Source organism: Oncorhynchus nerka, linkage group LG20 (assembly GCF_034236695.1).
Source record: "Oncorhynchus nerka isolate Pitt River linkage group LG20, Oner_Uvic_2.0, whole genome shotgun sequence".
In the NCBI taxonomy this organism is placed as follows: domain Eukaryota; kingdom Metazoa; phylum Chordata; class Actinopteri; order Salmoniformes; family Salmonidae; genus Oncorhynchus; species Oncorhynchus nerka.
This window is the reverse complement of record NC_088415.1, coordinates 52,560,965-52,576,990: the sequence shown is the minus strand read 5'-3', so window position 1 is coordinate 52,576,990 and position 16,026 is coordinate 52,560,965. Positions and strand designations below refer to the sequence as shown.

Genomic DNA, 16,026 nt, shown 5'->3' with positions numbered 1-16,026 from the left:
AGTTGTATAACGGTTGTGTTGTGGTTGTATAACGGTTGTGTTGTGGTTGCATAACGGTTGTGTCGCGGTTGCAGAGTGACCTGACCAAGCAGCAGAACCTGTTCAAGATAGAGCTGAAGCTGTTGGAGGACGAGCTGCTGGGCCGTCTCTCTGCTGCTGAGAGCAACTTCCTAGGAGACAACGTCCTGGTGGAGAAACTAGAGACCACCAAACACACGGCCGCGGAGATCGAGATGAAGGTGAGACAGAGGTTTAAGGATAAAGGAAGAGAACTTAGACAGACTGCATAGCCAAATCGCTTGGTCCTGATTGCTAATATGCTGTTTTGGGATGTAGGTTCTGGAGGCGAAGGTGAACGAGGTGAAGATCAACGAGGCCAGAGAACATTACCGCCCCGTAGCAGTCAGATCCTCTCTGCTGTACTTCATCATGAACGACCTCAACAAGATCAACCCCATGTACCAGTTCAGCCTCAAGGTTACCAACAGCACTTTTTAAAAATTTCATTTAACCTTTATTTCTACAGGTAAATCAAGACCTGTCCAAATGGACCAGTACAGACCAGTTAACGACCAGATTACAGCGTTCTAGCTTATCTAGGCTTGTCTTTGTCTTTCACTGTCTCCCTTCCTGTAGGCGTTTAACGTGGTGTTCCACAAGGCGGTGGAGCAGGCAGAGGTGTGTGAGGACGTGAGGAGCAGAGTCAACACTCTAATAGACGGCATCACCTACTCCACCTTCAACTACATCAGCAGAGGCCTGTTTGAGAGAGACAAACTCACCTTCACCGCTCAACTCGCCTTCCAGGTGTGTCTGTGGGGGGTCTCTCTGTGTGTGTCTGTGTGTTAGTTCTAATAGTGTGTTCCCTGTTCCCCAGTTGTTACTGATGAGTAAGGAGATAGACGTACGAGAACTAGACTTCCTGCTCCGCTTCAACATCGACCACAGCTACATCTGTCCTGTAGACTTCCTCTCCAACCAGGCCTGGAGCGCCATCAAGGTACACACACACACACACACACACACAGTATCAAACACAAACACACACACACACACACTTACAAACATGTATTTCCCCTCTTCTCCTCTAGACAATGAGTTTCACTGATGAGTTTCGTGGTTTGGACCGGGACATCGAGGGCTCCCCTAAACGCTGGAAAAAGGTGGTAGAGTCCGAGTGTCCGGAGAAAGAGAAGTTTCCTCAGGAGTGGAAAGCAAAAAGTTCCCTACAGAAACTCATTATGATGAGAGCCCTGAGACCTGATAGGATGACTTACGCTGTCAGGTGACCGCACGCCAACAATACCCACCACCTCCCAACACACAGTGGATGGTTGAGGGACATACAATGTACCTTAGCTGGCCTCCTGTCCTTTTTACTCCTTACTGACGCTTTCTCTCCCTCTCCTCTCCCTCTCCTCTTCTCTCCCTCTCCTCTCCCTCTTCTCTACCTCTCCTCTTCTCTCCCTCGCCTCTTCTCTACCTCTCCTCTTCTCTCCCTCTTCTCTACCTCTCCTCTTCTCTCCCTCTCCTCTTCTCTACCTCTCCTCTTCTCTCCCTCTTCTCTACCTCTCCTCTTCTCTCCCTCTTCTCTCCCTCTTCTCTACCTCTCCTCTTCTCTCCCTCTTCTCTACCTCTCCTCTTCTCTCCCTCTCCTCTTCTCTACCTCTCCTCTTCTCTCCCTCTTCTCTACCTCTCCTCTTCTCTCCCTCTTCTCTCCCTCTTCTCTACCTCTCCTCTTCTCTACCTCTCCTCTTTCCCTCCACCCCCATCTTTCACATGTCTCTGGCAAATTATAATGACGATCATTCTCCCTCCCCATACCCTCACTCTCGCTCTATCTCTTTCTCCCTCTCTCTTTCTGTGTGTAGGAACTTTGTGGAGGAGAAGTTGGGGGTGAAGTATACAGAGAGGAGGAAGACCGAGTTTGCTAAGTCCTTCAGAGAGAGTGGACCCGCCTCGCCTGTCTTCTTCATCCTGTCTCCCGGAGTAGACCCTCTCAAAGACGTGGAGTCACTGGGTAACACTAAGACAACTGATTTTGTAATGTAAATATCACTGTAAATCTGAATGAACATGATACACACACTGAGAAACTCTTGTTCCCATGGTAACAGGCAGGAAGTTAGGATTCACCATAGACCTGGGGAAGCTCCACAATGTGTCTTTGGGTCAGGGCCAGGAGGCTGTGGCTGAGGTTGCCATGGAGATGGCTGCTAAGGAGGGACACTGGGTCATCCTACAGGTATGGCAATCTTGCTATATACTGTGCATAAGATATAGTTCAATCCTTCATTCATCATTGCATCCATCCATTCACTGTTTCATTAATCAATGTATTAGTTTGTTCATCCATCAATCAATCCATTCATTCATTTATCTCTGTCAGAATATCCACCTGGTGGCTCGCTGGCTGGGGTCGTTGGAGAAGCTTCTGGAACGCTGCTGTGAGGGCAGTCACCAGGACTACAGAGTGTTTATGAGTGCTGAGCCTGCCCCTACACCACAGGAGCACATCATCCCTCAGGTAAACACACACACACACATGCATTTATAATAACACTGTGTGTTTTCCTAAATGAAAAGTGTGTTTGTTCTCCTCTCCTGACTCAGGGCATCCTGGAGAATGCCATCAAGATCACTAACGAGCCTCCCACTGGCATGCATGCCAACCTCCACGCTGCTCTGGACAACTTTGACCAGGTAAAGGAATGTGTGTGTGCATGTCTGTCTGTCCATTGGTGTTAGGGATGGGCAATTGAAATCAAATGTTTGATTCTCGCTTCATAACAACATCCAGTAATAGATCATTTATAAACAGTTTGTTCACTATTTACTAATTGTTGTTTGTACATTTGTAAACGTTAGCAAGCTATATATAGTTATTTACTAAACTTTCAAATTGATTACTGGATAATTTATTAGATGTTAATATATACATTTATAATCCATTTACTAATCATTAGAAAAACTATTGCGGTGTTAAGTAACTAAGTAAAAATACTTTAAAGTACTACTTTGGAGTAACTTTTACTTGACTACGATCCGAAAGAAAATATGTGCTCGTGACATTTCGAATGTCACGGATCCCTCCGGAACATTCACTACGCATACCTGGCCCCTATTCCAAGTGATTCATATTTGAATAAGTGTGTCCTTGGTTTAACAGTGCCCTGTCGATTATTGTTACAATGTCCGTTGGTGCGTGTGAGTACCTGTGCTGTGTGTTTTTGGATTTCGTGCCATTGTGGATTGAAGAAATTATTACAGGTCTAGTCCCGTGTGTTAATCATTGTGAGAGTCTGTAATTTATTCAAGGTACTCCTGACTGTTTTGTTTTGGATTTCTAGCGTGTGTTTTGGAACGTGTTTGTTTGGTCTTTGTCCCCGAAGCCTTTACAACGCACGCCGTAATTTGGGTAAACTAAAATCCCTATTACGCATTCCTGCGCCTGTCTCCCGACCCTTTATACGTGTGTTTTCGATTGCCTCAGGCATTGAAGATGAAACAGCAAAATGATCCCAAACACACCGCCCCGTTTCAAGGTGTCTCCATCTCAACCCCATATAAAATCTTTGAAGGAGTTGACGGTCTGGTTAGCAACAGCCCCAAAACATCACTGCTCTGGGAGATCTGCATGGAGGAATGGGCCAAAATACCAGCAACAGTGTGTGAAACCTTGTGAAGACTTACAGAAATGTTTGACCCCCTGTCATTGCCAACAAATATATAACAAAGTATTGAGATAAAAACAAGCAAATAAATTCATTAAAAATCCTACAATGTGATTTTCTGGCTTTTCTTTTCTCATTTTGTCTGTCATTGTCCCTAATATTAGATTTGATAAAATACTTTTTTACCCCACTGTACCCTATTGATATTCACAAACTTCTGTAGGAGATATTGGGTCAAGGCAGGACAGGCGTTTAAGACCATTTTATTACTTTATTTTAAGGCAAGTCACAAATTCTTATTTTCAATGTACAGAATTGTTCATAAAGCTCGGGGAAACTTGCAACCTTTCTAAATAAGAACCGCTTCCCTGCACTGTTCTCTCTGACAACTGATTTGTAATGTAAATATCACTGTAAATCTGCATGAACATGACACACACACTGAAAAGCTCTTGCCTGGTACTTTACTTGAGAATGTATATATTTTTTTACTTTTACTTCTACTTGACAACATTCAGAAAGAAAAGATGTGCTCCTTACATTTCCAATGCTCAGGCAGGACAGCAAAACGGTCAAATTCATACACTTATTAAGAGAACTCATCCCTACTGCCTCTGATCTGGTTTGTAAATATTGTTAGACTGTGCCCCTGGCTTTCCATAAATAAATAAAAACAAGAACATCTGCATAATATAAGGAATTTGATATATAGACTTTGCTTTCCCTTTTGATACTTTAGTACATTTAAAACCAGATACCTTTAGACTTTTACTCAAGTCATATTTTACTGGGTGACTTTCACTTTTACTTGAGTCATTTTCTATTAAGTATCTTTACTTTTACTCAAGTATGACAATTGGGTTCTTTTTCCACCACTCGTAACGTATTATCTCCACCAAGATCTCAAAATGACAAGGAAAATATATATTTGTAAAATAATATGGACATGTGATGTTTTTAAGAAATTATTTAAAGCATTTTATTTCAAAACAGTCATACTGTTCGTTCAAATACATCAGAACCAATGGTCCTCAAACAAACCCCTGTCCCCTAGAACTGTCCCGTTCTTGCTGAGGGGGTACATTGGTGTTCACTTCACTGTCTAAAGCACCAGGGTCGCAGCTTGTCTGTTCAACCATGATCTGAGCACTAGTCCAATCACTCAAGGGTGCCTCCTTCCCTCCAGTGGTAGGAAGTGCACATCTCCCACAGTCAGAACAATAGGCTGGTGGGCTGCAGCCTCAGTGTGATGTGAGCACTAGTCCAGTCACTCAAGGGTGCCTCCTTTCCCTCCAGTGGTAGGAAGTGCACATCTCCCACAGTCAGATGGGCTGGTGGGCTGCAGCCTCAGTGTGATGTGAGCACTAGTCCAGTCACTCAAGGGTGCCTCCTTCCCTCTAGTGGTAGGAAGTTCACATCTCCCACAGTCAGATGGGCTGGTGGGCTGCAGCCTCAGTGTGATGTGAGCACTAGTCCAGTCACTCAAAGGTGCCTCCAATCCTCCCGTAGTAGGAAGTGCACACATCAGACAGTAGGCTGGTATAGTAGATCGTAAGCTAAAGCCTCAGTCCTCCACACATTCATAGCTACCGATTTGTGTTCTCTTTCAAGTCAAATTTACCCTCACATTAACCCTTAAAATCTATAAATCATCTTTTCCCATCAAAGCTCACCCTCTTCCCCCTCCCTCAACCAATCCTCCTCCCTCCCATTTTGAATTGTCAGACTGTAGTTGGCACCCGCCCTCCCCTGGCCCCTATACCCTAGGTCCCTCACTGAGTGCTGTACACACCGCTGAGCAGGCGGCTCGTCTTCTCCTCCTTCTGGCTCTCGTTCTTCAGTTCAGCAAACACCTGGCAGAAGAAGTTAGGGTCTGTGTTCATCTGGAGCATCTTGACACTCATCAGCTTGGTGATGGTCATGCAGCGGATCCAGAAGGTCTGCCTGCAGGTGTCCACCAGGAAGGGTTTCAGGGGGTAGGCGATCTCGTTGCCCATGTAGGAGCAGGTCGTATAGAGGCAGGTGAGCAGCACGGCATGCAGCTCGTGCAAGGTGGCCACCTCGGAGGAAACCGCCTCGCGGCACAGCATGTAGAGGAAGACCACAGCGGCCGGATTGATGCAGCTCTGGCTCTGATAGCAGTTGTCCAGCAGATAACGGTCCACCACCCGCAGCCACAGCACCGGGTCCATAGAAGACATGTCCTGGAGCCGGTAGCAGCGCCGGCACAGGAACTCACCCAGACAGCGCAGCAGCTCGCCGGTTGTAGCGTGGACCATCACCAGCCTCCTGGGAGCGTCGAGGTCCTGGGCGGTCACCATCTGGGGCGTGTCGGGGCCATGTTTGAGTTGGATAAGGGGGCCGTCTCGACCGACCAGGCGGCGTTGTTGGAGATGGCTGGAGTGCCTTGGTCCTGGGTGGACAGCTTGTCACAGGACTGAGACTTCTCAAGGGTGAGGGTGGACAGGTTGGAGAAGGACTGAGACTTCTCCAGGTTCTCATTACTCAGATTGGCAATGTTGTTTTGGTTGGTGTTCTCATGGGCCTGCACCTTCTTGGAGCTCTTCTTCTTCACAATCCACCTCCATGGTGAGTAGCGCTTCAGAGTCTTGTCTTTTGCGCTCTTACCGGTCTGGACTTCCATCAAGTGGCCCACAGTGTCCGGCCCATCTTTGAAGAGGACTGCCTTCTTGCGGAGCGAGATAGACATTACGGTTCCCATGGTCAATAGTGCCTGTGGAAAACAAAATGCTTCAATATTAGCAAAATGAAATGCATGGCATCAGTTCAGTTGGCCTAGCTAGCTCAGCTCTAGCTATCTCTGAAATGGCAACCTATTCCCTATAAAGTGCACTGCTTTTGACCATGGCCCAAAGGGGTCTGGTCAAAAGCAGTGCTTTAAATAGGAAACAGGGTTCCATTTGGGACAGATTGTAAATCACAATATTAAGCATAGACATTAGTGCTCTGTGTTCATAAACATGAGCAATGTAACATTCCAAAGCTAAACAAAAATATTACTCACTGATTTCAAGTTGATATGTGAAAAAGTTATAAAGATATTTCTACATTTACTTTGTTAATTGAAAGGTAAGACTGGTTGTCCAGTGCTTTGAGTTCAAGGCTGTTATGGTTGTGAACATCAGAATTGTCCAAGGTTCTGAAATCGAGTTTCCACGTCGTAATAAAGAAGTATGTCATAGAGGCGATTTTGTGAAAGATTATAAGTTTGATGTGGGCAAAAATAAATAAATAAACAAATAAATAAAGTCTGATGTTCCCCGTGATAGAATGTGCCTCATATTTGATACAGCCTAGCTCAATAAATTGAAAACGAAATAACCTCTGAGTGTCTGTTACGTCACGGCGTTACATTTCTGTCCTCAGTGGCTGAATAACATGTATCTGGCGAGTGTTTTGCATGGATCTCAATGGTCTGTCAAATTATATTGGCAGCTCTGTCAGGCTCCCGCTTATCTCGTTCACCAGCAGACTATTCTTCCCCCTAAATTGTGCTTTAATAAATTCCCTTTAGCAATCTACTCCAATAATGCGCATTTAGCCTGGGGACGATTATGTGCGCGCCTATAATCGCTATTTGAAGTGGGGAGCATACAGGCCGACTTCGATGTCAGGACTGACTGGAGAGCTAGCTTAAAATGCTAAATTGCATTTTCATGTAAAACGCAACATAAGAACCAGCAGTAGCTGAAATAAAAGCTTATACAACTTAATTCAAACGTTTTTTAAAGAATTTTAAAAATCATACGTTTTTTTAAAGAATTTTAAAAATCATACAACAGTTGATCCAATACTAGACTAAGCTCGGTTTGAATATTCAAGTACAGTGGGGCAAAAAAGTATTTAGTCAGCCACCAATTGTGCAACTTCTCCCACTTAAAAATATGAGAGAGGCCTGTAATTTTCATCATAGGTAGACTTCAACTATGATAGACAAAATGAGAAAAAAAATCCAGATAATCACATTGTAGGATTTTTTATGAATTTATTTGCAAATTATGGTGTAAAATAATTATTTGGTCACCTACAAACAAGCAAGATTTCTGGCTCTCACAGACCTGTAACTTCTTCTTTAAGAGGCTCCTCTGTCCTCCACTCGTTACCTGTATTAATGGCACCTGTTTGAACTTGTTATCAGTATAAAAGACACCTGTCCACAACCTCAAACAGTCACACTCCAAACTCCACTATGGCCAAGACCAAAGAGCTGTCAAAGGACACCAGAAACAAAATTGTAGACCTGCACCAGGCTGGGAAGACTGAATCTGCAATAGGTAAGGCAGCTTGGTTTGAAGAAATCAACTGTGGGAGCAATTATTAGGAAATGGAAGACATACAAGACCACTGATAATCTCCTTCGATCTGGGGCTCCACGAAGATCTCACCCCGTGGGGTCAAAATGATCACAAGAACGGTGAGCAAAAATCCCAGAACCACACGGGGGACCTAGTGAATGACCTGCAGAGAGCTGGAACCAAAGTAACAAAGCCTACCATCAGTAACACACTACGCCGCCAGGGACTCAAATCCTGCAGTGCCAGACGTGTCCCCCTGCTTAAGCCAGTACATGTCCAGGCCCGTCTGAAGTTTGCTAGAGAGCATTTGGATGATCCAGAAGAAGATTGGGAGAATGTCATATGGTCAGATGAAACCAAAATATAACTTTTTGGTAAAAACTCAACTCGTCGTGTTTGGAGGACAAAGAATGCCGAGTTGCATCCAAAGAACACCATACCTACTGTGAAGCATGGGGTTGGAAACATCATGCTTTGGGGATGTTTTTTTGCAAAGGGACCAGGACGACTGATCCGTGTAAAGGAAAGAATGAATGGGGCCATGTATCGTGAGATTTTGATTGAAAACCTCCTTCCGTCAGCAAGGGCATTGAAGATGAAACGTGGCTGGGTCTTTCAGCATGACAATGATCCCAAACACACCGCCCGGGCAACGAAGGAGTGGCTTCGTAAGAAGCATATCAAGGTCCTGGAGTGGCCTAGCCAGTCTCCAGATCTCAACCCCATATAAAATCTTTGAAGGGAGTTGACGGTCTGTGTTGCCCAGCAACAGCCCCAAAACATCACTGCTCTAGAGGAGATCTGCATGGAGGAATGGGCCAAAATACCAGCAACAGTGTGTGGAAACCTTGTGAAGACTTACAGAAATCGTTTGACCTCCGTCATTGCCAACAAAGGGTATATAATAAAGTATTGAGATAAACTTTTTTATTGACCAAATGCTTATTTTCCACCATAATTTGCAAATAAATTCATTAAAAATCCTACAATGTGATTTTCTGGATTTTTTTTTCTCCTTTTGTATGTCATAGTTGAAGTGTACCTATGATGAAAATTACAGGCCTCTCTCATCTTTTAAAGCGGGAGAACTTGCACAATTGGTGGCTGACTAAATACTTTTTTGCCCCACTGTACCTCCCCATCCCTAATTGCTGTCCCAATATATTATAAATATCTCACAAACTCAAATCTCTCTCCCTGTGTGTGTCTGTCTGTAGGAGATATTGGGTCAAGGCAGTAGAGAGCAGGCGTTTAAGACCATCCTGTTCTCTGGGTAACACTAAGACAACTGATTTTGTAGTGTAAATATCACTGTAAATCTGCATGAACATGACACACACACTGAAAAGCTCTTGTTTCCATGGTTACTGGTACTTTACTTGAGAATGTATATATTTTTTAACTTTTACTTCTACTTGACAACATTCAGAAAGAAAAGATGTTCTCCTTACATTTCCAATGCTCAGGCAGGACAGCAAAACAAACAGTCAAATTCAAATCAAATCAAATCAAATTGTATTTGTCACATACACATGGTTAGCAGATGTTAATGCGAGTGTAGCGAAATGCTTGTGCTTAACCAACAAGTAATCTAACTAACAATTCCAAAACTACTGTCTTATACACAGTGTAAGGGGATAAGGAATATGTACATAAGGATATATGAATGAGTGATGGTACAGAGCAGCATACAGTAGATGGTATCGAGTACAGTATATACATATGAGATGAGTATGTAGACAAAGTAAACAAAGTGGCATAGTTAAAGTGGCTAGTGACATAAGAATGCAGTCGATGATCTAGAGTACAGTATATACATATGCATATGAGATGAATAATGTAGGGTAAGTAACATTATATAAGGTAGCATTGTTTAAAGTGGCTAGTGATATATTTACATCATTTCCCATCAATTCCCATTATTAAAGTGGCTGGAGTTGGGTCAGTGTCAATGACAGTGTGTTGGCAGCAGCCACTCAATGTTAGTGGTGGCTGTTTAACAGTCTGATGGCCTTGAGATAGAAGCTGTTTTTCAGTCTCTCGGCCCCAGCTTTGATGCACCTGTACTGACCTCGCCTTCTGGATGATAGCGGGGTGAACAGGCAGTGGTTCGGGTGGTTGATGTCCTTGATGATCTTTATGGCCTTCCTGTAACATCGGGTGGTGTAGGTGTCCTGGAGGGCAGGTAGTTTGCCCCGGTGATGCGTTGTGCAGACCTCACTACCCTCTGGAGAGCCTTACGGTTGAGGGCGGAGCAGTTGCCGTACCAGGCGGTGATACAGCCCGCCAGGATGCTCTCGATTGTGCATCTGTAGAAGTTTGTGAGTGCTTTTGGTGACAAGCCGAATTTCTTCAGCCTCCTGAGGTTGAAGAGGCGCTGCTGCGCCTTCTTCACGATGCTGTCTGTGTGAGTGGACCAATTCAGTTTGTCTGTGATGTGTATGCCGAGGAACTTAAAACTTGCTACCCTCTCCACTACTGATCCATCGATGTGGATAGGGGGGTGTTCCCTCTGCTGTTTCCTGAAGTCCACAATCATCTCCTTAGTTTTGTTGACGTTGAGTGTGAGGTTATTTTCCTGACACCACACTCCGAGGGCCCTCACCTCCTCCCTGTAGGCCGTCTCGTCGTTGTTGGTATTCAAGCCTACCACTGTTGTGTCGTCCGCAAACTTGATGATTGAGTTGGAGGCGTGCATGGCCACGCAGTCGTGGGTGAACAGGGAGTACAGGAGAGGGCTCAGAACGCACCCTTGTGGGGCCCCCGAGTTGAGGATCAGCGGGGAGGAGATGTTGTTGCCTACCCTCACCACCTGGGGGCGGCCCGTCAGGAAGTCCAGTACCCAGTTGCACAGGGCGGGGTCGAGACCCAGGGTCTCGAGCTTGATGACGAGCTTGGAGGGTACTGGTGTTGAATGCCGAGCTGTAGTCGATGAACAGCATTCTCACATAGGTATTCCTCTTGTCCAGGTGGGTTAGGGCAGTGTGCAGTGTGGTTGAGATTGCATCGTCTGTGGACCTATTTGGGCGGTAAGCAAATTGGAGTGGGTCTAGGGTGTCAGGTAGGGTGGAGGTGATATGGTCCTTGACTAGTCTCTCAAAGCACTTCATGATGACGGAAGTGAGTGCTACGGGCGGTAGTCGTTTAGCTCAGTTACCTTAGCTTTCTTGGGAACAGGAACAATGGTGGCCCTCTTGAAGCATGTGGGAACAGCAGACTGGTATAGGGATTGATTGAATATGTCCGTAAACACACCGGCCAGCTGGTCTGCGCATGCTCTGAGGGCGCGGCTGGGGATGCCGTCTGGGCCTGCAGCCTTGCGAGGGTTAACACGTTTAAATGTCTTACTCACCTCGGCTGCAGTGAAGGAGAGACCGCATGTTTTCGTTGCAGGCCGTGTCAGTGGCACTGTATTGTCCTCAAAGCGGGCAAAAAAGTTATTTAGTCTGCCTGGGAGCAAGACATCCTGGTCCGTGACTGGGCTGGGTTTCTTCTTGTAGTCCGTGATTGACTGTAGACCCTGCCACATGCCTCTTGTGTCTGAGCCATTGAATTGAGATTCCACTTTGTCTCTGTACTGACTCTTAGCTTGTTTAATAGCCTTGCGGAGGAATAGCTGCATTGTTTATATTCGGACATATTACCAGACACCTTGCCCTGATTAAAAGCAGTGGTTCGCGCTTTCAGTTTCACGCGAATGCTGCCATCAATCCACGGTTTCTGGTTAGGGAATGTTTTTATCGTTGCTATGGGAACGACATCTTCGACGCACGTTCTAATGAACTCGCACACCGAATCAGCGTATTCGTCAATATTTCCATCTGACGCAATACGAAACATGTCCCAGTCCACGTGATGGAAGCAGTCTTGGAGTGTGGAGTCAGCTTGGTCTGACCAGCGTTGGACAGACCTCAGCGTGGGAGCCTCTTGTTTTAGTTTCTGCCTGTAGGCAGGGATCAGCAAAATGGAGTCGTGGTCAGCTTTTCCGAAAGGGGGGCGGGGCAGGGCCTTATATGCGTCGCGGAAGTTAGAGTAACAATGATCCAAGGTTTTACCACCCCTGGTTGCGCAATCGATATGCTGGTAAAATTTAGGGAGTCTTGTTTTCAGATTAGCTTTGTTAAAATCCCCAGCTACAATGAATGCAGCCTCCGGATAAATGGTTTCCAGTTTGCAAAGAGTTAAATAAAGTTCGTTCAGAGCCATCGATGTGTCTGCTTGGGGGGGATATATACGGCTGTGATTATAATCGAGGAGAATTCTCTTGGAAGATAATGCGGTCTACATTTGATTGTGAGGAATTCTAAATCAGGTGAACAGAAGGATTTGAGTTCCTGTATGTTTCCTTCATCACACCATGTCTCGTTAGTCATGAGGCATACGCCCCCGCCACTCTTCTTACCAGAAAGATGTTTGTTTCTGTCGGCGCGATGCGTGGAGAAACCCGTTAGCTGCACCGCATCGGATAGCGTCTTCCCAGTAAGCCATGTTTCTGTGAAGCAGAGAACGTTGCAGTCTCTGATGTCCCTCTGGAATGCTACCCTTGCTCGGATTTCGTCAACCTTGTTGTCAAGAGACTGGACATTGGCAAGAAGAATGCTGGGGAGTGGTGCGCGATGTGCCCTTTTTCGGAGTCTGACTAGAACACCGCCTCGTTTCCCTCTTTTTCGGAGTCGTTTCCTTGGGTCGCTGCATGCGATCCATTCCGTTGTCCTGTTTGTAAGGCAGAACACCGGATCCGCGTCGCGGAAAACATATTCTTGGTCGTACTGATGGTGAGTTGGCGCTGATCTTATATTCAGTAGTTCTTCTCGACTGTATGTAATGAAACCTAAGATGACCTGGGGTACTAATGTAAGAAATAACACGTAAAAAACAAAAAACTGCATAGTTTCCTAGGAACGCGACGAGGCGGCCATCTCAGTCGGCGCCGGAAGTCCTACACTTATTAGGAGAACTCATCCCTACTGCCTCCGATCTGGTTTGTAAAATATTGTTAGACTGTGTCCCTGGCTTTCCATAAATAAATAAAAACAAGAACATCTGCATAATATAAGGAATTTGATATATAGACTTTGCTTTCCCTTTTGATACTTAAGTACATTTAAAACCAGATACCTTTAGACTTTTACTCAAGTCATATTTTACTGGGTGACTTTCACTTTTACTTGAGTCATTTTCTATTAAGTATCTTTACTTTTACTCAAGTATGACAATTGGGTTCTTTTTCCACCACTCGTAACGTATTATCTCCACCAAGATCTCAAAATGACAAGGAAAATATATATTTGTAAAATAATATGGACACGTGATGTTTTTAAGAAATTATTTAAAGCATTTGATTTCAAAACAGTCATACTGATCGTTCAAATTCATCAGAACCAATGGTCCTCAAACAAACCCCTGTCCCCTAGAACTGTCCCGTTCTTGCTGAGGGGGTACATTGGTGTTCACTTCACTGTCTAAAGCACCAGGGTCGCAGCTTGTCTGTTCAACCATGATCTGAGCACTAGTCCAATCACTCAAGGGTGCCTCCTTCCCTCCAGTGGTAGGAAGTGCACATCTCCCACAGTCAGAACAATAGGCTGGTGGGCTGCAGCCTCAGTGTGATGTGAGCACTAGTCCAGTCACTCAAGGGTGCCTCCTTTCCCTCCAGTGGTAGGAAGTGCACATCTCCCACAGTCAGATGGGCTGGTGGGCTGCAGCCTCAGTGTGATGTGAGCACTAGTCCAGTCACTCAAGGGTGCCTCCTTCCCTCTAGTGGTAGGAAGTACACATCTCCCACAGTCAGATGGGCTGGTGGGCTGCAGCCTCAGTGTGATGTGAGCACTAGTCCAGTCACTCAAGGGTGCCTCCTTCCCTCTAGTGGTAGGAAGTACACATCTCCCACAGTCAGATGGGCTGGTGGGCTGCAGCCTCAGTGTGATGTGAGCACTAGTCCAGTCACTCAAAGGTGCCTCCAATCCTCCCGTAGTAGGAAGTGCACACATCAGACAGTAGGCTGGTATAGTAGATTGTAAGCTAAAGCCTCAGTCCTCCACACATTCATAGCTACCGATTTGTGTTCTCTTTCAAGTCAAATTTACCCTCACATTAACCCTTAAAATCTATAAATCATCTTTTCCCATCAAAGCTCACCCTCTTCCCCCTCCCTCAACCAATCCTCCTCCCTCCCATTTTGAATTGTCAGACTGTAGTTGGCACCCGCCCTCCCCTGGCCCCTATACCCTAGGTCCCTCACTGAGTGCTGTACACACCGCTGAGCAGGTGGCTCTTCTTCTCCTCCTTCTGGCTCTCGTTCTTCAGGTCAGCAAACACCTGGCAGAAGAAGTTAGGGTCTGTGTTCATCTGGAGCATCTTGACACTCATCAGCTTGGTGATGGTCATGCAGCGGATCCAGAAGGTCTGCCTGCAGGTGTCCACCAGGAAGGGTTTCAGGGGGTAGGCGATCTCGTTGCCCATGTAGGAGCAGGTCGTATAGAGGCAGGTGAGCAGCACGGCATGCAGCTCGTGCAAGGTGGCCACCTCGGAGGAAACCGCCTCGCGGCACAGCATGTAGAGGAAGACCACAGCGGCCGGATTGATGCAGCTCTGGCTCTGATAGCAGTTGTCCAGCAGATAACGGTCCACCACCCGCAGCCACAGCACCGGGTCCATAGAAGACATGTCCTGGAGCCGGTAGCAGCGCCGGCACAGGAACTCACCCAGACAGCGCAGCAGCTCGCCGGTTGTAGCGTGGACCATCACCAGCCTCCTGGGAGCGTCGAGGTCCTGGGCGGTCACCATCTGGGGCGTGTCGGGGGCCATGTTTGAGTTGGATAAGGGGGCCGTCTCGACCGACCAGGCGGCGTTGTTGGAGATGGCTGGAGTGCCTTGGTCCTGGGTGGACAGCTTGTCACAGGACTGAGACTTCTCAAGGGTGAGGGTGGACAGGTTGGAGAAGGACTGAGACTTCTCCAGGTTCTCATTACTCAGATTGGCAATGTTGTTTTGGTTGGTGTTCTCATGGGCCTGCACCTTCTTGGAGCTCTTCTTCTTCACAATCCACCTCCATGGTGAGTAGCGCTTCAGAGTCTTGTCTTTTGCGCTCTTACCGGTCTGGACTTCCATCAAGTGGCCCACAGTGTCCGGCCCATCTTTGAAGAGGACTGCCTTCTTGCGGAGCGAGATAGACATTACGGTTCCCATGGTCAATAGTGCCTGTGGAAAACAAAATGCTTCAATATTAGCAAAATGAAATGCATGGCATCAGTTCAGTTGGCCTAGCTAGCTCAGCTCTAGCTATCTCTGAAATGGCAACCTATTCCCTATAAAGTGCACTGCTTTTGACCATGGCCCAAAGGGGTCTGGTCAAAAGCAGTGCTTTAAATAGGAAACAGGGTTCCATTTGGGACAGATTGTAAATCACAGTATTAAGCATAGACATTAGTGCTCTGTGTTCATAAACATGAGCAATGTAACATTCCAAAGCGAAACAAAAATATTACTCACTGATTTCAAGTTGATATGTGAAAAAGTTATAAAGATATTTCTACATTTACTTTGTTAATTGAAAGGTAAAGACGGGTTGTCCAGTGCTTTGAGTTCAAGGCTGTTATGGTTGTGAACATCAGAATTGTCCAAGGTTCTGAAATCGAGTTTCCACGTCGTAATAAAGAAGTATGTCATAGAGGCGATTTTGTGAAAGATTATAAGTTTGATGTGGGCAAAAATAAATAAATAAACAAATAAATAAAGTCTGATGTTCCCCGTGATAGAATTTGCCTCATATTTGATACAGCCTAGCTCAATAAATTGAAAACGATATAACCTCTGTGTGTCTGTTACGTCACGGCGTTACATTTCTGTCCTCAGTGGCTGAATAACATGTATCTGGCGAGTGTTTTGCATGGATCTCAATGGTCTGTCAAATTATATTGGCAGCTCTGTCAGGCTCCCGCTTATCTCGTTCACCAGCAGACTATTCTTCCCCCTAAATTGTGCTTTAATAAATTCCCTTTAGCAATCTACTCCAATAATGCGCATTTAGCCTGGGG

General features: G+C 45.8%; 2 protein-coding genes and 1 pseudogene across 2 annotated transcripts in view; 1 reads left to right on the top strand and 2 right to left on the bottom strand.

Moving 5' to 3' along the window:
- dnah9l (dynein, axonemal, heavy polypeptide 9 like) overlaps positions 1-16,026 on the top strand; it is a 174,719-nt gene that overhangs the window by 120,961 nt on the left and 37,732 nt on the right. The window contains exons 71-79 of the mRNA XM_065005584.1: positions 75-239; positions 337-477; positions 637-807; positions 878-1,000; positions 1,092-1,285; positions 1,872-2,020; positions 2,118-2,245; positions 2,390-2,527; positions 2,614-2,703. Of these exons, the coding sequence (XP_064861656.1) occupies positions 75-239; positions 337-477; positions 637-807; positions 878-1,000; positions 1,092-1,285; positions 1,872-2,020; positions 2,118-2,245; positions 2,390-2,527; positions 2,614-2,703 (1,299 nt within the window). The remainder of the gene's footprint in view (positions 1-74; positions 240-336; positions 478-636; positions 808-877; positions 1,001-1,091; positions 1,286-1,871; positions 2,021-2,117; positions 2,246-2,389; positions 2,528-2,613; positions 2,704-16,026) is intronic.
- LOC135562999 (cyclin-dependent kinase 5 activator 1-like) lies at positions 5,447-6,396 on the bottom strand (annotated as a pseudogene).
- On the bottom strand, positions 14,228-15,178 carry LOC135562711 (cyclin-dependent kinase 5 activator 1-like). Its single transcript, XM_065005075.1, has one exon. It carries the CDS (start codon positions 15,176-15,178, stop codon positions 14,228-14,230), a length of 951 nt encoding a protein of 316 aa, XP_064861147.1.

Coding starts and splice junctions, on each gene's coding strand:
- LOC135562711 (XM_065005075.1), bottom strand. CDS start 15,178: ATGGGAACCGTAATGTCTATCTCGCTCCGCAAGAAGGCAGTCCTCTTC.